This window comes from Arachis ipaensis, chromosome B5 (genome assembly GCF_059453495.1).
Source record: "Arachis ipaensis isolate K30076 ecotype BB chromosome B5, ASM5945349v1, whole genome shotgun sequence".
NCBI classification, from domain to species: Eukaryota; Viridiplantae; Streptophyta; class Magnoliopsida; order Fabales; family Fabaceae; genus Arachis; species Arachis ipaensis.
In genome coordinates, this window is record NC_142440.1 from 6,758,963 (window position 1) to 6,782,448 (window position 23,486).

Sequence of the window (23,486 nt, forward strand, 5' to 3'; positions counted from 1 at the left end):
GTGTATATTAGCTAACAGTTTGGGTGTATATTGTTCCTGATTAGTTTCTTTTACGCCGTGATTAATTTTTTGTAACTGTGCAGCACTCCTGAAACCCCCAAACAACTTCAAGAGACCACACCCACGGTTCCCCCAGCTCCAACTAAAATGTAAGTTCATCAGACTAAAATCAATCTTTGCTTATCATCCGTATATTCTTATTCTTATTCTTATTCTTATACATGATGACGCAGTCATCCAGACGCAGAAGACGCTGCTGCCCTGTTGATGATGGCACGGACAGCATCCTATGTTCCTAAAACAGATCCAGGGGTGCCATCATTCAGCCTTGGATTGACTGATTCAAGCCAGGAGGGGGCGTCAACACAGGAGACAGAAAGGGAAAAATCTCCAGAAGCTGCGAATTTGATAGAACAATTGGACAGTTTGGTCCAAAGAATAGCAAGCAGCGCGGCGAAGGAAAAAAACACAAGTCCACAAATTCAGAGGGAGACTGGGGGAGAAAGTTCTGCAAAGTTTGAAACTCCTGGGGGAATGAATCAAATTCCAGATGATATAAAACAAAAGTGCTACATCTGGGGGACGAGACTGAAGGAAGATGCAGATGGCAATACTAACGAGTATGAGGAAATGTGCACTCTGATTGGCCAAGGAGAATACATTTTGATGAGAATGCACCTTGCCTCCCTACAGGCAAAAAGTGATATAGAATCTCAGGTAATATTAGAATAACATTAATCTTTTTACACCAAAGTCAATTACAATGCTTATTAATGTAAAATTGATTTTGGCATATAGTTCTAGATTGTATCTGCCATCTGCCTCATCCTCAACAACAAAAATGAAAAGAGGTTTAAAGAACAAATATACTGTCTCCCCCCCGATATTGTGGTAAGTGTTACTTCTCCGAACTTTTGGTGTATTTTCTGTATTGATTTGGGTGTATTTTTTACGTTCCATTGGGTGTAAGTTTAGTATTTCATTTCTTGTTTTGCAATTCTTGCAGTGCATGGCACTTTCGGATCACCCAAACGGGGAATTCGTATCACCGAAAACGAAAAAGGAATTCAGGGTGGAAGCCTACCCGAGTTTCATTCCCTTCATAGATAGAAAAAAATTGACTTCGCACCCATATGTAAGTTTTCGTTTGCTAAATTTGTTAGTATGCTTATTTACTTATTTGCAAAATAAAATAAAACACTGTTCACATGTGGCAATCCTTCAGATTTTTGCCCCTGTCTGCTACTCGGGGCATTGGTGGTTATGGCTGATAAATGCAAGAAAGCGGAAATGTCAAATACTTGACCCGCTACACAAAAAAGCTCCCACCGATGAGAGAAAGGCCATTAATAAATTCACTGTAAGTTGCCTCTGTCTTCTTTACTTTAATAGATAGGTCTATTTCTTTACTTATGATGGGTGTATATTGTCCATTCCGTTGGGTGTATCTTGTCCATTCATTCGGGTGTATTACTGATTTGTTTTCGTATTTAAGGGATACGTATTTTCAAGATTGATAACATATGCCGGCGGGGAACCTCTTCAGAAAGGGGAGAGGGAGAAGGAAATTAAATCACCACATGTTAAAATATCTGGCCAAAAAACAAGGTATAAATTTGTGACTCTGAACATTAAACTTTGTGTAAATGAGATTTGTAATTTATTTTCTTCGTTTTCAGCTATGACTGCGCTGTGTACGTTATGAAGTGGATGAAGTTAATTGAGCCAGAAAACATCAAAAAGGGGAAGTATCAATGGGATAATTGGCCACAGGTAACTGTCTTTAGAACCATATAACTCTGTATTACTTTACTGAATTAATATTGTTGTTTAAACAGAATATACTTTTTAATTGTAGGAGGAGGTGGACCACTATAGAGTGGAGTACGCATCCCGGATACTATTCAGTGAGATGAAGACACAGAGAGATCAGGCAATTAGAGAGAGTAGTGCTATAAGGCTGTCGAAGCCATCCTCTATATTATTAAGTCCGTTTTGTCAGATTAATTCTGCTGATATAGAAACTGGGTAATCCAACTGCTTGGTAGTTTGTAAATTGAACAAATGATGTAAATATTTGCCATTTATCAACAACTTCTATTCCATGTATATTTTTTCCCATAGTTAAACTATCTGTGCTGGTAAACTGTCTGTGATGTATTCAAAAGCTGTATTACAGGTGGTAAAATATGAAGGAAAAAATCAAGGCATATATAAACTGTTACACCCAACGCAAGTCTAATAATACACCCAAGATTGCATAAAATATACACCCAAACTGTCTGTGCTGTATTCAAAATGTATGAATTACATGTACTAAAATATGAAGAAAAACATCAAATCAAATATAAACCCATAACCTAAGAATTTTTACAGCTTTTGATCTATATGTATCCATATATGTGTCTATATGTAAATTGTGAATTAACGAAAATACACCCAAAATAACGGTGCTTTTACACCCATATTCTGTAAAACTATACACCCAACGAGTTATCCCATGCTGCTGGTACCCTGAACTGATAACTCATAACGTGTCCTTGATATTGGCTGCAATTTGAATGCGCCGCTGATGCAGCATCAAAAAGGTTTATCTGAAATATAACACACACACATTACCTAAACTATTAACAAGAAAAATAAACTCAATTGCCACAAATTTAAAGAATAGTACTTTTACCTCGCTTAAAACTTTCGTCTTCTTCTTCTTTGTGGCATTTGCGATCTGTTTCTCCAGCTTTGAACCTAGCCTGTTTTTTGGACGTCCTCTTGTTTGAATCCTTGGCGGGCTTTGAAGCTCGTTAACGGATTCCAAGTTGCCGTCTTCGTGCGATAAAGAAGATATCCCCTTCCTTTTGGCTTTTAATGATTCCATCTCGGCCATGACGTTATCGTACGCACGGTGCAGAATTGCAGTCAGCTCCTCCGATTCGGAGGCAAATTCGCAGATATTTTGCGAACGAAAAACCAATTGGTCGAACCTCTTGCTTCTTGGCTCCATTAGTGGCTCGTCGTGGCTGCTCTTGATGTGTGTGTGTCGCCTCTTTACCTTCTTGCTCCATCGTTCCAGTATGTATCTCGGTGACACTTGGCTTACTTGTTCGAAGCTTAACACGCTTAGTGCGTGACGGCACAGTATCCCTCTCGACTCGAATAATAAGCATTGGCATTTTACCTCGGCTGCCACTGAGTCGTAAGTAACCATAAACTTGTTGAATATTGAGCTGGAAACTTGTTCTCCGACGTCGTATACTGAATAGCCTAGAGCGGAATTCTTTAATCTGGTGATCCAATTCGCCTTTCCTCTGAATTGCGCTTGGACTTCCCTAAACTTTGCGTGAGTGTACGCATCTTGAAACTGAGCTTCAATGCAGGATTTGGTTGCACACGGTATGAGCGTATGAAAATCTGCAGCATCTGATTCTCTCTCTGCTTGCTCCCTGCTTCCGAGGCAATTATCGTATTGTTTGACGAACTGAATAAGCGAGCTGTTCCGGGTGATATACTTGTTAAAAAATGAATGCATGCTCTCGCTCCTTTGTGTGCTTCTCATCCCTGCCCAGAAGTGCTGATCCAGATAGATAGGAACCCATATGTGACGGTCTTCGTACAGATCTGCATAATACACCCAAACACAGGCTGTAAATACACCCGAGGGGACATACAATTTACACCTCTGCTGCATATTTTAAAAAGACATTACCTGAAAGCCACTTGTTGTCCGCAAGACCAAAATTCAGCAGAAAATCATTCCAATTCCTATCGAATGAGTCTTTGCTGTGAGAGTTCCAAACAACTTGGCTCATTTCTTGTTCGATATCGGCATGTCCCTTGTACCCGTTTAATTTGCTTGGAATCTTCTTCATGATGTGCCAAATACACCAGCGGTGAACTGTTGTTGGCATACAGGCCTCTAAAGCCCTTTTCATGGATGCGCACTGATCGGTGAGAAACCCTTTCGGAGCGTTTCCTCCCATGCAACGAAGCCAGCTTTGAAATAACCATTTGAATGATTCAATTTCTTCGTTCTTCATCAAAGAGCATCCGAGAAGTGTTGATTGACCGTGGTGATTCACCCCGACAAAAGAACCACAGACCAAATTATACCTGAAACAAATTACCATGGTCCAGAATGCAAAATCATTAGTTACACCTTAACAAATGCTTCGCATACACCCAATGAAACAGCCAATATACACCTCTGATGCGGATTCGTAAAAATAAATTAATTTAGCATCATAAACAGGGGCAATTTGTTACCTGTTTGTGTTGTAGGTGGTGTCGAATGAAATGACGTCTCCGAAATACTCAAAGGCGGCTCTGCTTCTTGCATCGGCCCAAAAAGCCAGCTTAATCGATTGATCCTCTTCGAGTTGGAGCTCAAAAAAGAAATTCGGATTCTTCTCTTTCATTCTTAACAAATATTTCCCGAATTCCTTTGCATCTTCTTGTTCGGAAACATTCCGCACTTCCCTGGTAATGTAATTCCTCACGTCCTTTTCGATAAAATTTAGCTCGCGGTGACCCCCAGCAGCCGCAACAAATGATTGGTAGGTTTTGCTAGGTCTGATACCGGCCTCCTCGTTATTCTCTATCGTACGACGAATGGACATGCTTAGTTCCCTGTGTTGTTTGAGCATCTCTGCTTTACTTGGACAGCAGGGGTGTGAATGATCCAGCACAACCTTTGAAATGATCCAAGCACCGACATCCTTCAATGTGTGTATATAAATTCTTGCAGGACAGTTTAAACCGGCTGTCGGATTCGTCTTCTCGGTCGGAGATATTTTAGATTTCTATTTTCCCTCTCTGCTACATGTAATCAGTTGGTTCTTAATCTCGTTTCCCTTCCTATTTGTGCACCGAACTCTTGTAGAGAAACCTGCAGCCTTGGCGTAGTTCCTGTAAAATTTTCCAACATCTTCAAGGGTGGTAAAGGTCATTCCGACCTTTGGAACGAGCTCGTCATCAACAACTGAGAGAGGCTGCAAAATACACCGTGTCAGAACTGTGAATACACCCATATATATGATTCAAATACACCCAATCATGTCTAATACGATACAACTCAACTACAGAATGACTTTTAAAGCCATAAACTGTAAATACACAGCCTGCAGATATACACCATCTCAAAAACTAAAAACATAGCTAATCATGTCTGATACACCTGAACAACAATAAGTCAATTAAAATAACAAAAAACCAGTAAAGTGTAGATACACCCACACTTCTAGCTAAAATACACCCAAACAAGAATTGATCTACACCCGAGCGTCTGCTACAAATTTCAGGTAATTAATCACAACTAATACATTGAATCGACAGATTCAGGTAAACGTGTTACTTTCACAGTCAATGTTCAGCAATTTTTCAACTACACAATGCTATACAAATTACTGAAAGAAAATTCATACTAATCCTATGTAAATCAAACCTCAGGGACTTCGTTAGATTCTGACTCATAATCCACTTCGCCTGCATTCAGCTGACAATCTGAGGTTGAATGATCCATTATCTTCAAAACGAGATCAAACTTTGATTTCAGAAAATAACAAATCAAAAATAAAAACGAAGCTCGAGTTGCAGAGAGAGAAAAAGGTAACCTAAACGAAGAAGATGCTAGTGAGAAAAGGAGAGGAAAAGAACGATGGAGAAGAAGGAGGGAAAACGCGCGTGAAGAAGAACAACGAAATCTCAAAATAACGAAAACGAAAAGGGAAAGAAATATTTTAAATCTGGTAGTTAGATATACGCGCGATGTTATATAGCGCATGTAATCAACATACCTGAAGCAGTGCATATTTTGATTTTATTGTTTAATGAACTTGTAAAGCATACAAGCCCTAAGGACTTGTATGCAGAGCTTTTTCGATATCAATATTCAAATATTCAATAGATATTTCACTAGAAATCACCGTATAATTATACACGTGTCTGTCAAATCCAGTAAACAGAAGTACCGATGAGCAATAAATATTTGCCACACACAGATCCATATTAATTCCAACGTGGAAAAATAATTGGTGTAGGTAAATAAAAGAGGTTTATTTGGTATAAAATATAGATGTAAACATGAATTAATAATGGGAGTTATTTAGATAAAGATACTTAAAATATTTCTTTTAAAGATATTTTTAAATAATTAAAATTTAATACATATAATTTATTAAACTATATTATTTTTATTAAAATTAGATCAGATAAATTGATTTGGCCAAAAAATCAATAAATTACATCTTGAATTAATCTAAATTAATATTTTTTTTAAAAAAATAATTACAATATCACTATTATAAAAAATGACTAAAATATTCTTATTATATATATATAACCCTAAAATTTAACTATTTTCTTTTTTCTGTGCCGTTATAGGATTAGAATTTAGGATTTTTAAAATTAAAAAATATATATAATAAGAATATTTTAGTCATTTTTTATAATAAAGTTATTGTGGTCATTTATAAAAAAGAATATTAATTTAGATTGGTTTAAGATTTGGTTTACCAATTTTTTTGTCAAATTAATTTGTCTAATATAATTTTGATAAAAAAAATATAATTTAATCGATTATATGTATTAAATTTTAATTAATAAAAAAATATTTTTAGAAAAATAAGGTTTTAAACATCTTTATCAGAGAGGTTTCCATTAATAATTATTTTTTTTTTATCTGTAATGTCACTGTGAATTTTGATGCTGTTCATCGTCATTCACACCAAGAAAAGTGCGTCATGAATTGCTTAAATACCAAAGAGGTGAACGTAATGTGAGATGACGAAATCACAAATGTATAATAATATTAATAATGTTCCACATGAGATCCCACCAGTGAATGAATGGCCTCAATTATTATGGTTAGATGCCTCCGGCTTTTAAGCGTTAACTTTTTTACAAGGCACCAATCACTTTTATTAAGGCAGTGCCCAAAAAGTGTTAAAAAGTTAAAGGAGCATTTTAATTATTTGGAAAAATCATCACTATGTGAAAATATTCATTATCCGGATCTTTGGATGTAGCAAATGGGCAGAGATGTGACCAACAAATCCTTACTTAAAGTGAAATATGCTAGGGGTGTCCATGGATCGGATCATGTCCGCAAATCTACGGTAAATATTCGCATCCGATCCGAAAATTGCGGATACAATCCGATTCGCAAATTGATCGGATCGGATCGGATCGCGGATATCTGCTTTATATCCGCGTATCCGATCCATAGATCCGCACAATAATAATTAAAAATAAATAAATATATATATGTTTTGTATTATATTTACTTGTTTGTATGTTTTAGTTAGTAATTATTATTCATATATTGTATTATTTTATTTTTATTATTTAGAAAGAGTTTGATTAAAAATATTTTAGGAATAAATAAATTTAAAAGTATGAAAGAAATATTTTTATTGAATTTTTTTACATAGAAATATAATTAAAAAGAAAGGTTTAATTATGCGAATATATCCGATATCCGATCCAATCCGATCCGCACATTTGCGGATCGGATCGGATCGGATCCATCACTAAAAAACGCGGATATCATATCCGATCCGATCCGATGAAAATTGTGCGGATTGGATCGAATTTTCGACGATATCCGATCCGCGGACACCCCTAAAATATGCCATGCATTGTGTGTGTTACTAACTACTAAGTAAAATTCACTACCTTAGGCTTTTTTTTTTTGTTGGCCGTGCACTACCTTAGGCTTAATTTCATAATACGTCTCATTCTTGCCGCTTACTTTAGTGAGATCCAAAACCAGTGACAGTGACGCTTTTGCCCGCAACAAGAGGGACACTGTTCGTTGCATTTTCATTTTTCCTTTCCCATTCCCTAATTTTGGAACCAAATGAAGCTACGTGGTCTGTTATACAAGAACCATAACTTTGACGTGTAACGTTCTCTAGGTTGACCAAAATGAATAAATGGTTCTTGTCTTGTATGCAAATGCCGCAAAATTACCTTCAATTATGCATCAATTAAAGGACCCCAAAGGGTTCTCTTTGCGCTTTCGACGACCCCATAAACTGATAAAAAGAAGGGACAAACTAATTATGCTTTGTAGAAGAAAATTTATACGGTGAATTAATTATATATTATTATATTATGTTTTTTTTAAAATAATATATAAAAAAAATCTAGAGAGCCAACTACAATATAAACCAACTGAATAAAAAGTTATATTAAGAGAACATCAAAATTAATTTTAAAATAAAGAAAACGTTGATTTCGCTCCTAAAATAAAAATGAAAGAAGCGACACATATTTTAATGCATATGTACCCTATGTATATATCTGTTTCTTATTTCAATTAGTCTTGTAAAAATATTTTTAAGATGCTATGTTTATTGCTTATACGGAGTTTATTGCCATATTTTTGTATCTACCTGGTTCTTATGCTCTGAATTTCTCCAAATTTCAGGCGTGTTTGGAACTTCGGATATATCTTTTTTTTTTTTAAATGCTATGTTTATTACTAATTTACTATTGAACACAATATTTTAACATGACATTAGAATTTAGAAACGGCCTGATGTAGTTAAATTTATTCATCTTTTGTGGGAATTCTAGTGATTTATTTTTTCACATTAATAATTTTAATTACGTGAAAAAGAAAATAATGGACATAAGTCACATGAGTCATAAAGTCATAAGTAATAAGTAATAATATAAGATGGAGGTACAAAACTACAAATACAACGCATTGGACCATGCAATAATGGAGCAGGAGATACCAAAGCTAGCAGTGGACCTTGTATCAGTCCATTGGGACCGTGTGCACTCCATCCAACCACCATGCCTATTGGTCAACTACGCTTCATAGTGGGCCAATAATGCCCAGCCCAATAGGGATTCATCTTTGAACATGGACCAAGCATAAGACCCAAATATACTTCAGCAAATTAGATATGAAATATGGTGCAGGACCTACCCCACCCCCCGCCCCCCACCCCCACACCCAAAAAAAAACGTGTCTTGTTTTTTAAATTTTTTGGTGACTTTTTAATTTCGTTTAAGTATCAATTACAAGAGTCCTAATAGGAAAAAAACGTGTCCTCAAATATTGAACCTTTGATAGAAGGATATACACGGTTTAAAGAAATGAAAAAAAAATCCTATTTACTTTGGACCTATTTTAATTCTTTCCTTCTGAATTCAGGAGTGGTAACTAAACAAAACCCTTATAAAGAAATCTATGCAAGCATAATTCGTCTAATCTATTTTGTCTTTTGATTGACCATATTTCAATTTTTGTTTGTTAATTTGGTAACATGTAAAGAAATCAAGAAAATCGAGTTTTCCTTTGGTAGAATTAGAGGCTGAAAGTCTATAAAATCTATAAGAATTTTTTTCACCTTTTGACACTCTTACAGTCTTACTAAGTAGTCAGTATTTTAGTTGCATTAAGAGCAAAGGCATATAGCTAGTGTTTTGGTTATTAGACAGAATTTGTTTCCAATCATGTACGATACACATGAAATTTTTATTGCTTAATTGCATGAGGATTCTAAATCTATACATATGTCCTGTGTACTGAGTGATGCATAAACATCCCAAACTGGAATCACAAATTTAGACCAGCTCGAGATGTAAAATTAGCATATAGCTGCAGATTATACAACAAAATGGCAATCAATGACTGATCCCTTTATGGTTCACAAAATCAGCAACCCCTAAGGTCACGCCACCTGAGATAAACCAATCCAGCACGATAATGAGTATACGCCCCAGCCACGACGAATATATGAAACAACTGGTGACTGTGTCCAGCAATGTCAAATTTCCCAGGCATCCACCGTTCCGGAATCCTGGTGGCATAGATCAGTGCTCCAATACCATAGAAAGCACCCATCAGAAGCTCATAGCCTGTTGTATGGAATACCTCAGGCTCGCCCCAGAACAAATACAGCTTGTGCAGTATAGGTCCTGCACCAGACAAACCCATCCCAAAGAAGAGGGATGCCCGGATGGTGCGGAATTCTGGACTTTGAAAGACTGGAAGGAGAGAAACCAAGATAGTGGCGATTCCCAATATGGTAATGAATCCCAAGTAAAGGTTGCAGAAGAATGGATAACACATAAAAGAGTAATATACTGGGGGATAGAATGAGGTAGATATCAGGGCTGCAATGCCAGCATAGTCGAGCCTGAGCATAATGTAAGATATGCGCTCGGAGTGGCAAGAGAGTAGATGGCAGACACTGCTAGCTAGCAAGCAAAACATTGCCCCTCCTAAAAATGCGAAAAAAGGCCACCTTGTAATTGGTCTAATCATCAGTGGTGCTATAATGTTTGCCAGGTCCTCCTTTACACTATGCTGCACATATTCAGCAAACAAACATTTCATATTGGCATCCAAAATGTTAGTCAATCATTATTAGCAGCAAAAGCAAAAATTAAAAGCTACAACAAAACCTTTTGATTGAGAATCATACGAAATATTTATTGCAGAAGGAATACTAAAGCTCTCGGCAGGAAGTTATACACAAACTGCCATCGTTTCCATCTATAAAGTCAAACTCCAAGATATTTAATATATTCATTGATTTTCGTTTATCGAAAATTGATCTACAATGTAATCAACATATTACTACAGGTATACATCTCACATCATATCCTATATTTTGATTTTCAGTGCATCAATTAGTGGTCAATCTTCGGGTCGATACCTTAAAAGAAGATTTTATTTTTATACGCAAGTAAGGGATCGATGAAAATAAGTAAATAACCCACATATAATGATAGAACCAGCTAAAATGTTGTTCTACTCTGAAAAAGAAAATAAATAAATAAAACAGAGGAGAATGAAACAGTAATAAGTTGTAAAGCAATCACCAGAACACAAGAATCGGTATGATTGGCACTGGAAAATCTTTCCGGCAAACAATTATACAGAAGTTCTTTTACATGCCAACTTGAGATTGACGGAAGCATATCCATTGAGGGCAACGTAGTCCTTAACTCGTCCCTGATCTTGTGAAAATCAGGCATGGAAGGGAGGCAAGTGAGAAGCTCTGATTGTAATTTGTGCAGGTCGGGAAAATGCTGCAGTGTATTAAGATCTACAACCTTTGGAACTTTCATGGCAGTGTATATGGTCAATGCCAGAAATATGAAAAACCCAATCAGATGCCTAAATAGAAACAGAGCAGGGCAAATAAGTCAGAACCAGATGCATGTTTTGCTCAGAAAAGTGAGAATGCAAACCCTAACATAGCCAAAATTACTCACGCTTTATGATATGCTCATCATTCATTCTTTGATCAGAATTATATATATATATTGAAAGAAGAACATAAGAGGGTGCTTACGTCCAAACATTGAGAGTTTCATTGTGGATGGTGAAGATGCTGAGAAGGACCTGCTTCATAGGCCATTCGGGGCGGTAATGGCGGAGGATGTACTCGTTGTCCCTCAAGTAACCAGGTAGAGCGTGGTACTCCACCAGCTGGGACTTCATCTTCTTCCATAGCCTCCTCCTTTTCCCTGCCCGTGAACAACCACCGCTAACCGACTCAACCGCTTCGTCTTCACCACCCATACCCGTGATCCCCTTGCCCTCACAATTAAAACAATTATCTGTCAATTAAAACAAGCACGCAACCGTTAGTGAAATGAAAGAACGAATTATATAATGAAATCATTAGGACTTAAAAGGGAAGGCAGACCGACGAGATTATTAAGAAGAGGGGAAGGCGAGGACGAATGAGAAGAATTGAGAAGAAAGGGGGCCGGGGATATTTTGACGTTAACAAAAGAAGATTCTTGGATGAGATGCGGAGATGCCAACTACCCAATTTCCCTTTTGCCTTGGCTTCGCGGGTATTTCAATTGTGGTTTGTTTGTATTGTTGTGGTGCAATCAGCAGTCCCTATGGACGCACGATTTTGGAGGCTACGCTTCTAGCCTCTGCCATCGACATCAAACAACGCCCCTTCCGTGGGGAACTTATATTACTTTTCACGGGTAAAATAATATTTTAAAAGTAATTATTTAAAGTCTCTAAAATTTTAAAAGTAGATATTTTAGTTTTAAAATAATTGATATACAAAAATATTTTTAAGATTTTATTTTGATAGAGTTTTTAGTTTATTTTTCGAAGAATAATTTTTCAGATCAGTTTTGAAGAATTTTAAAAATAGATATTTTAGTCTCAAAAAAAAAATTAATATACAAATCAATTTCTAACATTTTTTATCAAATATAACAGTCTTGCATAAAAAAAATAAAATAATTATTATTAATTATACAATAATATTATCCCATAATTTTTTGTATTTTTGAATAAAAATAATAATAAATTTATTTATTAAATTCTTATATATGTATTTATTATATATATATATATATATATATATATATATATATAATATTATTAGTCAAAAATAATTTATTTTAAAGAAGGGAGTTATTCAAGAGTCAGTGAGCATGTATTCTCAGATGGAAGCTTATATCGAAAAGGTATTTTTGATATTGAGTCGAAATTTGATTATTATGGTTAGTCGGTAAATTGATCGAGGAAATAAATTGAAGACCTCAAGATTCGAAGATTGCTTTTTGGACGTTATATTATAAAGCAAGAGAAGCAAAAACAGTTACACATGTTATCATCAACGTGGGAGTTACATTAACTTGATTGGCTGGAGATGGCTATAAATAGGAGAAGATTTGAAGACACTAAGAGTTGGAATTTCGCTTCAGAAATTACTCACGTATACTCACATCCCAGCGAATTTTTGAGTCTGCTTCGAGTCAAATTTCTGTAGGGTTCCTTCCACTTGTTTTATTTTTCATTTATATTTTTCTGCAAACTTTATTTTTCTTACAAATTTATCTTTCGAGAAACATTTAACATTCTTGTCTAATTTACATTCCCAATGCTTTTAATTTTCGAATTCAAAGTTCTTTGATCTAATCGAAGGCATTTTAGTACTTTGTTTAAATTCAATGCAAATCATTTCAAATTCAATCGATTTATTTTCAAAGTCTTTATTTATTATTTTCAGATTTCTTTAAGTTTATGTCCGATCGAAAGGTTTTTGATGCACTTTGAAAAGCTGGTACTCGCATAAAGGAATAGGTTTCGCTCCCAGACTATTAGATATCGAACCACCGTCGATTTGCTAAAAATCGACAAAATAAATCGGTAAATCCGATGGGACAATTTTAAAATTAAGTGTGTCAAATGATTTTGGTGTGACCATAGTGTATGCAATTAAGAAGTGGAAGGGACAGTAAGAAAAAATTCAATTTAATGGGTAAAGTTGCTTTAGCCGTCTCAGAGAATAAAGTTTAAAATTTGAAATTGAAGTAACTTCCTAAAGAAGGTAAAGTGGTGGAGAGAGAAGTTAAAAGATTATGAAAAACGTGTTGGAAAGGTGTAAGGAAGAAAAGCGAAGCGAGTGTTATTATGGTTAATTAATGTCTTGTGTTAATGGCAAATTTAGGATTAAGTGTTTTTTCTCAAAATGATATCGAGAATAACACATTTAATCTTAGGGAATAATTTGTTAATCGAAAATAATTTATTTTAAAGAAGGGAGTTATTCGAGAGTTAGTGAGCATGTATTCTTAGAGGGAAGCTTACATCGAGAATGCATTTTTTATATTGAGTCGAAGTCTGATTATTATGGTTGGTCGGTAAGTTGATCGATGAAATAAACTGAAGACCTCAAGATTCGAAGATTGATTTTTGGACATTATATTATAAAGCAAGAGAAGCGGGAACAGTTACACATGTTATCATCAACGTGGGAGTTACATTTTAACTTGATTGGCTGGAGATGGCTATAAATAGGAGAAGGCTCGAAGACACAAGAGTTGGAACTTTACTTCAGAAATTACTCACGTATACTCACATCCCAGCGAATTTCTGAGTCTGCTTCGAGTCAAATTTTGATAGGGTTCCTTCCATTTGTTTTACTTTCATTTATATTTTTCTGCAAACTTTATTTTTCTTGCAAATTTATCTTTCAAGTAACATTTAACATTCTCGTCCAATTTACATTCTCAGTACTTTTATTTTTCAAATTCAAAGTTCTTTGATCTAATCAAAGGCATTTTAGTGCTTTTTTTAAATTCAATGCAAATCATTTCAAATTCAATCGATTTATTTTCAAAGTCTTTATTTATTATTTTTAGATTTCCTTAAGTTTATGTCCGATCAAAAGGTTTTTGATGCACTTTGAAAAACTGGTACTCGCATAGTGGAGTAGGTTTCGCTCTCAGACCATTAAATATCAAACCACCATCAATTTGTTAAAAATCGAAAAAACATATATATATATATATATATATATATATATAGTCACTCAATAATAATAATAATAATGTTCAATAAAATTATTAGAGATTACTCTATAAGAAATTTAAGATTGAAACTATTTGATATTTTTGTATTTAATATAATCAAAAGATGTTCCATTTTAAAAAACATGTTTCTATTAAAAGAAAATATTTTAATTTGGATTTCAAAGCATCATTATTCACCTTACTTGTTTCTAATAAAATGATTGTATTAATATATTAGTGTCATCGTTCACATGCACAAAACTAAGTTAATAATAATAAAAATTGACATATAGTAAAAATAAAATGGACGAAAAACTGTTATGTCTCACAAAGAAAAATGTTGGGGATTGATTTGTGTATTAATTTTTCTTGGGAACTAAAATATCCGCTTTTAAAATACTTGGGGACTGATTTGAATAATTACTCTGTCGAAAAATAAATTGGAGACTGATTTATCTGTCAGAATAAAACCATGAAAATTGATCTGTGTATTAATTTTTCTTGGAACTAAAATATCTTCTCTTAAAATCGTCAGAAAATGATTTGAATAATTACTCATATTTTAATCTAAAAGTTTGAGCAAAATTTTAATTTGTTATTAATGTTTTAAATATTTTATTTTAATTTTAAAAAATTTTAAATAAATTAAATATTTTTTATTAAATTTGATAATTAATAAAAAAATATTATATATATTAATTCTTAAATATATTAATTATTTATATTAAATTTAATTATAAAATAATATTAAGTCTATTTAAAATGTTTTGAGAATGGAATAAGATATTTAAAACGTTAGAAATCAAACTAAAATTTGACATAAATATTAGGGCAAAATATTTGAATAAATCAAAGGGAGGCAAATATTACTAATATCACCCAAAACAAGAAATGGTACGTGGATCACCCAAAGGCCTTATTTATATAAATCGAATTAGAGTAATTCGATTTGCAATTTATACTAGTAAATCGAATTAAGCTAAGTAGAATTACTAGGCCACATGTAAATCGAGCCCTGAATCAAGTAAATCGAAACAGACTAGTCAGATTTATGCATGGGTGGTTTGATTCCAAGTAAATCGAATTAGACTATTTTGATTTACCTTGTTGGAGATCAAAACACATAATTCGAATTAGTTAAGCAGATTTACTATTGTTTTAGCAACATATTTAAATGGAGGCAGGGTAATTCAATTTAGAAGGGAGCAAATGTGTATAAATAGTTGTGAAATGTGAATTCTCTATCATAGTGACCCTTACAATGGCTAGTGATCAGAGCTTTTTGGTTTTGGTACACTTAGAGGGTCGATTAAGAAAAAATGCGTTCCAGAATTAAGTTTACGGATAAGGATCCGCTTAGTATTTTTATTAGAGTTTCGATGAGTTTCACCGAGTCTAAGGATAATATAATCCGAAATCTATGTCTGCAAGGCGGAAACAGGTGGAGAAGTTATTCTACAGAATTCTGATCTCGATTTTGCGGGATGATGTAAAGTATGATTCGTTCGTCATAATCAGTGATGAAGATTTGGAAGTGTTGTTCCACTGTCGTCAGCAATTTCTGGAGGTGAGGACCTCTGAGCTGTTGGCCAAGCTTGTGAATGTGGTCTCTAGCTTAGGAAGTTCTGACCGGATTCCTCTGCATTCAGCCATGGCCGTTGGGTCGAGTTCGAGGCCTATTAGTGCCTCTTTATCTTTGCTCGTGATTAAGCTTAATGCATGTTTGGTGGTCTCCCCGTCCTTCGCTGTTGACTTGGATCGTACTCGTGACACAGAACGAGTTGATACTGTGCTGGTAGTTGATGCTGCGTTTGTAGTGGCCGGCATTGATGATGTGGTCCCAGATCCCCGATAGGGTGGAGCCCCGAATGGTGTTGAAAATGTATTTCAGGATGAGGATGATGATGATGTAGAGCCCGTCATGATTGTCGATGATAGCGAAGATGAGGATGAGAGAAATACTCCAGATGGTGGTGGAGTAGCAGGCAGTTGAGGGACACCGCAGTACCCCCCGCTCTTTTCAGCTTTGGACTTGGATGCCATGAGACAGCAGAGGCATCTGGCTGTGCCTGCCGGATTCGGGGACAGAGACACACGGGATACCTGAGGACTAGCTGAGTTCCAAGTAGGTCAGTAGTTTCAGGATAAAGACGAGACCCTGTTGAGTGTGAAGACGTACAGCATCCGACGTGGGGTTGAGTATAAAGTGATGGAATCCAATTACCGCAAGTACCATGGAAAGTGTAAGTATTTCGGCAACGGGTGCACATGGTTGATTCGTATCAGTCTTCGACAGCGCTGAGGTATTTGGGAGTAAAACGGTACAATGCACCGTATACCTGTCTGGCCACTTCCATATCTAGTGATCACACGAGGCTCAATTACCATGTGATCTCGACATTCATACTCCCTATGATTAGGGTCGATGCTGCCGTGTCGATCAAGGTACTTCAGAATGCGACAAAGTCCCATTTTGGTTTCAGACCGACTTACAAGAGGGTTTAGATGACTAAGCAGAAGGCTGTGGCTCAGATTTACGATGACTGGGAGGAGTCATATAATGAGTTGCCGTGATGGGTTCTAGGGGTGCAAATCACGATGTCGGGAAGTGTTGCAGTGTTGAGGACGAGTCCAGTGCAACTGGGTGGCCAGGTGAGTGAGGAGAAAGCATATTTCCACCAAATTTTTTGGACTTTCCCACCGTGTATCGAGGCGTTCAGACCTTGCAAGTCCCTGGTTAGCATAGACGGGACCCACCTGTATGAGAAGTACGATAGAACACTGCTAGTTGCTATTGCGCAAGACGGAAACTCTAATATCATTCTTGTCGCATTTGCACTTGTGGAGGGTGAGAATGCAGAGTCATGGTCATTCTTCTTATCCCATCTTCAACAGCATGTCACGCCTCAACCAAGCATTCTTGTTATATCAGATAGGCACAACGGGATCAAGGTTGCACTAGAGGCTCCTGATGGTGGTTAGCTTTCGCCTAATGCGTACAGGGCATTTTTATCCGGCATGTTGCAGCGAACTTTGCCCTCAGTTTTAAGGGCAAGGATGCTAGGAGATTTCTAGTCAATGCTGCTTATGTGAAGACCGAGGTAGAGTTCGACTACTGGTTTGACATCCTCCGCTCTGAGGACCCAGTCATGTGTGACTGGGCCAATCGGATTGACTATGCACAGTGGACTCAGCATCGTTATGAAGGACGGAGGTTCGGGCATATGACGACGATTGGCGAAGCTTTTTGTGCGCAAGGGAAGAGAGGCAGAGACACAATTGGGAATGGGGCATCGGTTTAGTCAGCATCTGATGAAGGATATTGAGGCGAATTTGAAGGCTTCTAGGTGTTTCACGGTTCTACGTCAGGCACTAATGTTAGTGTTGTTTTCATATAGTGTTATGTTCCATTTAGTGTGACGTTATGGTTTTAGAGTTAGTTTTGGGCTTGTTTAGTATTATTTCCATTTATTGTGATGTTATGTATTTAGATTGTATGTTATTTTCATTTATTGTCTTTATTGTTCTCTCTCTTGTAATTTTGTATGTTGGTACAATGTTTAACGCATTATTGGTTGATGCTATTTGTCGTGTGCTGTGCTTCCTTAAATAACACGAGTCCTAAATCTCAATAACATATAAAGCTCCGAACTTATATAACATACAAAATGATAACTAAATTAACACACAACATGAGTACCAGTCATATATTAAAATAAGAAATAGTGAGTACCCTTCTTAAATACCATACAACACAGAGCTCCGAACTTAAATAACATACAAAACGATAACGAAACTAAAATGACATACAACACGGGTAACCAGACTAAAATAACATACATTAAGGGTACCAATCTAAGTACTAAAATGACATACCTCTGGGGTCTCCAAGGAATAGCTTAGGCAACAAGAATCTCCACCCATGCTGATACCACCAATCTAAGTACTCATGAGAGGGTCCTGGATCAAGAATAACATCAAATCGTAAGATGTGGTCTGCCCTACGATCCCAAATAAATGTGCTAGCTCTGCAACGTAAAGGGAAACCACTGATCACCCCCGACCGTCCTTCGACATCAAAAATCGATGTTCAGTGCAGGATGCGGCCGATGATAAACTCCTCCAAGTTGAGGTAGAACCCGATCCACCTGATGCCACTCGATCACAACAAAGTATATCAAGGCCGTCGTGGACCTCCAACACACAGTGTGCCGTGGCTCTAATATCTCCGGATGCACTACCTGCAAGACATCCGGAGAGCTGTACGTCATCTAAACGAACTGAAAAGGCAACAACATCCAACATAACGCTTAATGTACAGTGAACTCACAATATACGTCAACAAAAAAACAATTAACCGTTTAGTACTCACATCACAAGGACGAAGTAAATCTATCCGTAGTCTGCAGTGCCCGACACGAGGTCCCTTCTTGCTAGACATCGGCTGATAACTTGACCACCCGCCACCCAATAAACGTTGTTAACAACTAAGAAAAATATAAATATAATGTGTCAACACAGAAAAAAATTTAATAATCAATTGCGTACCTCGAGGCCAACAGCCAGTGAAAGGAATCAAATCCGTCAGGACTAAAACCCGAAAACCTTCAGAAGATCCATGACTGGAGGAGCTGTAGAGGTCCTGCCAACTTAGCCACATTCTTGTTGGATACACGGCATAGGCACCTGTATAACCAAGACAAAGCGGCAGATCCCCAACTATAACTACCCATGTCCTCTAACCTCTCCACGCACGGAAGCCACCTGATATGCATATGAGTACCAGACTTGTCGCCGAAGAACTGAGTCGATAGTAGCATCATAATGTACGCTTTGGCGTACCTCTGGACTGTCTCCTTGTATGCCCCCTCTGGAAGGTGACTGAAGGTCTGCTGCATCCAAGTGCACTTCACAATGAACTTGTCAATGCAGTCAGGTGGAGGCATCACACCCAACAACTCCTGAAACCACGCCTACGCCAGCCGTCCTCCCTCAATGTACGTCTCGAAGTCCGTCAAACATCCACTGACATAGTGACCATCGATCGGGAGCCCTAATTGGTAGGCCACATCCTGTAACGTAACCGTGCACTCACCAAATGGCAGATGAAAGGTATGAGTCTCCGAACGCCATCTCTCCACAAATGCACTGACTAACGGTTCATCCAACTTGAACCAGTGATCATTGAGTCTCGCGAGATGGGCCAGCCCAGCCATCTGGACATACGACATGATCTATCATCTAATGGCATACGGTGTTACCTCCTCATACTCGAGATGCAACGGTGGGGCTGCGTGACATAAAAAAAATACTCTTATAATCCCAAAATTTTACAAATTTTTTTTTATCTAAAATGGATTTTTTGTAATTATCTTTTTATTTTAACCATACTTCTATTAAATTCTCATAATCCCTTATCCAACATCTATTTTTATTCGTATAATCTAACACTCTACCATCTTTCTAGCTAATTTTATTACCCCTCATCGAGATTTACAGATTCTATCAATTATAATATTCACATTTTAAATAGTTTAAAATCAGTAAATGACTTCTAACACATTTTGACCACTAAATCAAATCTCTAGCTACTACTACTAAAAGTTTACATCTTCTAATCATGTTAATAAACAAGATCTAACCAATTTAACCAAAACTAACACATGGCATTTCTTTTACATAAAATAAATCACAATTTTAAGTTTCATTGTACTAACCTCAGCGTGCACGCTACTAGCAATATGTGCGACTCTATCTAAGCGGTAGATCCTATTCGGGTCGCCTTCCATTATGCTAAGTAGTGTCGCTTTCTCTGGATTTAGTGGGGTATGGGTTGGTAAAATATAATTCGAATGAAGTGAATTTGAATTATATAGAGTCAGGCTCCATGTAAATCGAAATAGGTGAATTAGATTTAGTGTGAGTTGAGGGTCCTATATAAATCGAATTAGGTTGGTTAGATTTACTATTGGGTAAATCAAAACCACCTATTTCGAATTACTATAGGCACCAAACCATGAACTAATTCGAAACAGCCTAATTTGAATTATTATGGGTTTCGAAATCATGTGCTAAATCTACCTAACCTGATTTGAATTATATGTAATTAAAGTTGTCCTAGTAAATCTATTCTACCTAATTTAATTTAGTACATATGTAAATTGAAATATCCTAATTCGATTTGCATAGAAAAAGCCTTTGGATGATCTACGAATCATTTATTGTTTTGGGTGATGTTGGTAATTTTTGCATGCAGTTGGGTGATCTCAGTATTTTTTTTCTAAATATTAAAGAGTAAAACAATACTTTATCCTATTTTTAAATAAAGAACCTATATCTTATTATTATATTATTATTTACAAACAAAAATAATTAAAAAATACTAGAAGAGATCTTTGTATATAATATATGAATTTAATTTGAATATATTTTTAAGGATAATTTATATAAATTAATTATTTAAAAATTAAATTTATATAAATACAATTTTTTAAAATATGTTATATTTGTGTCCTAAATTAACTCCATGTAAACTTCTACGAGTTAATACTCAAATTCGTCCCTGAAAGATACCTCGATCTCCATATTAGTCCCCGAAAGATAAAGTTAATCAAAAGAGTCCCCGAAAGATACACGACTGAATCAGGTTCGTCCTTCCGTCAATTTGCTTGATGACATGGCTAACGTTTGCTCACGTGGGACGTTAACTGCCACGCTGGCAGAGAAGGAAAACGACGCCGTTTTGAGTGAATGTCCAGATAGACATAATTCGGTGTCGTTTTGTGGGCAGAGTGGATTCAAAACGTTGTAGACTGTCACTCGATTCCATACCAAGTATCTCCATGTTTGGCTCCAAAATGTTTCGTCTCCCTCAAGCCATGCCCTAACCCCTTCACCTTGCATTCGAACGTCGCCATCCACGTTTCTCATTGTTGGTTGACGATCAAAGCCGAGTAGGTGGTGTTACTGAGAACAGAGGTCATCGGCTCTGTTAGCAACATTGATTGTGGAAGAAGCAATCGTGACGGTTAGAGGTAAGCATTAAAGTTTTTTCCTTTTTTTGAAGTCAGTTTGTAGCCTGATGACTTAGGGATGGCGTTCTGTATGTCTGTCTGATTACAGGTAGGGGTTTGAGGAGGCTAAGGGTTTGTGTGACTATTTTTGAAGTGTCAGAATACATTGATTTGACTGCCATTGTGATGATATTGAGTTATGGGTCTTTCATTTTAATGAGGGTTACTTTTCATTGTTGCATGTTTGTTTTGGGGTTAGGGTTTGTTGTGTTATGATTGAGAATAGCCAGTGGCAATCTGTGTGGGCTAAGGATGTTTTCTTTTTTCTGATTGTAGATGGAAGGTCCTCCGATGACCTTTGTGTTTCACCATGGTGGATTGTTTAAGAAGAATGCGGAAGGAGATATGGTATATGAACCCGATAATACAGAGGTGTTGATGGGGGGTTGAAGGAGACATGCTTGATGTCTTCTTTGTAAGGGGTTATTATAGGGAGTTGGGTTACATTGAAGCTGGAAACTGTTGGTGGAAAGATCCTGGAGTTCCCCTTTCATTAGGGTTGAGAAACTTAGTCATAGACGCAGACTTGGTTGCCATGTGCAAGGATTGCAGGAGAAACTACAATCTGATCAATATCTACCTGGAGAATTGTATTTTTTAGCCTTGTATAGTAGACCAGATTGAGGAGGAAGTAGTGAATGTGGAAGCAGAAAGGTTGAAACAGGGGAAGTATTTCGAAGCTAAGAAGTGCAGTTCCCAACCTATGAAGAAACCCACAACAATTGATCCTCAGTCCAACAAGCAAACCTCTCACCGCAACAGAACAACCTCACAGCCCAAGTCACAGCCCAATCCAACAATAAAGCCCATATCTGAGCCCAACCAACCAAAGGTGAAGCCCATGTCTCAGCCCAATAAACCAGCCCATCAGCCTAAGAAGACAACATCTCAGCCCAAGAAGACAACAACTCAGCCCATGAAGCCTGATCCTCAGGCCAAGAAGACCAGTTATCAGGCCAAATCAGTCCCACCTCAATCAAATTCACCAGCAGAGGCAGCCAATAATTCACAAGGGGCAAAGGATAAACAAAGTAGCAGTGGCTGCAGAGTCACAAGATCTGGAAGAGAAGTGAAGGAAGCTCCCCTCCAGGAAGATGACACTAACTCTCATGACCCTTATGAGAGTACTGACGATGAACTCTATAGGCCTCCAAAAGTTGTAGGAGACAACCTCTATAGCAGTGACAGTGACAGTGACTCGGGTAACAGAAAAAGAAGTGGAGAAAGGGCCAGCAAGTCTGAAGTCAGAGAGAAGCACAAGCCCCCTAAGAAAAGATTAGCTGATAAAGAAATAGACACTGATGATTCCAACTATGAGGGGTCTGAAGATGAACAAAGCTCTGAGTCTGGTATGTTAATTTCATTAGGGTTACTTGTTTTTTGAACTATTTTGCAAATGTCATGGTAGCTTATGTTGTGAAATTTTTGTTACCAGATTTAGAAGATAGTGATGGTGCCTCAGATGTTGACTCCTGGCATTCAGAGGATTCTGATAAGGTGTTGGAGTCTGATGAAGAATCACCAGCTGTATACCCTCAGTTCAATGAGAAAACAAAGTTTGGACAGTTGAAATTTGAGGTCAATATGGTATTTAAGTCCAAGTATGAATTCATGCAAGCAACTAGGGATTATACAATCCAGTGGGGTAGAAATATTTTGTTTTAAAAAAATGACAAGGTTAGAGTTAGGGCTGTCTGTAAATCTGAAGATTGTCCATGGGTAGTATACTGTGCATGTAATAAACAAGATGGATCTTGGCAAATTAAGACACTAGTAGATAGTCACACTTGTCCAAGAAGGAGGAAAAATAGAGCTGCAACCCAAACCTGGACCCTGAGTAAAAGCTTATGACTTTGCTGTGGTCTGTATCCTCATGTTAAATATTTTTATTTTGGTCCTTAAGACAATGTGACATCTAGTCTTCTATGGCAACTTAATGTTTAACAGTACTTTGACTACTCAATGTTTAAGAGTACTTTGACTAATGATTATGTCCATTCCTTAGTACATCTTACTGTAATAGTGATTCGATTTGGTTTGGAAACTTTGAATTGGATTCTGTTGTCTTCATCTTAAAAAACCAAATGCAACATCTATTCTCATTCAAGGGATTCAATT

At 36.7% G+C, this 23,486-nt stretch overlaps 2 protein-coding genes across 3 annotated transcripts; one reads left to right on the forward strand and one right to left on the reverse strand.

Annotated features, from left to right (window-relative positions):
• Window positions 1-267: 267 nt before the first annotated feature.
• Window positions 268-2,032, forward strand: LOC110264878 (uncharacterized). The gene is made up of 7 exons (XM_088488941.1): window positions 268-717; window positions 805-891; window positions 1,007-1,135; window positions 1,226-1,360; window positions 1,496-1,608; window positions 1,680-1,773; window positions 1,859-2,032. The coding sequence occupies exons 1-7, from the start codon at window positions 268-270 to the stop codon at window positions 2,030-2,032; spliced, it is 1,182 nt and encodes a 393-aa protein (XP_088345067.1).
• Window positions 2,033-9,452: 7,420 nt separating this feature from the next.
• Window positions 9,453-11,927, reverse strand: LOC107642691 (heptahelical transmembrane protein 4). 2 transcript variants are annotated; one of them, XM_016346125.3, is made up of 4 exons: window positions 11,677-11,927; window positions 11,316-11,583; window positions 10,840-11,137; window positions 9,453-10,321 (listed from the first exon to the last, which is right to left on the reverse strand). In XM_016346125.3, exons 2-4 carry the CDS (start codon window positions 11,543-11,545, stop codon window positions 9,668-9,670), a joined length of 1,182 nt encoding a protein of 393 aa, XP_016201611.1. In that variant the 5' UTR covers window positions 11,546-11,583; window positions 11,677-11,927; the 3' UTR covers window positions 9,453-9,667. The 2 variants fall into 2 exon arrangements, with proteins under 2 accessions (XP_016201611.1, XP_016201612.1); XM_016346126.3 differs by having other exon boundaries at window positions 11,673-11,924.
• Window positions 11,928-23,486: the final 11,559 nt, after the last annotated feature.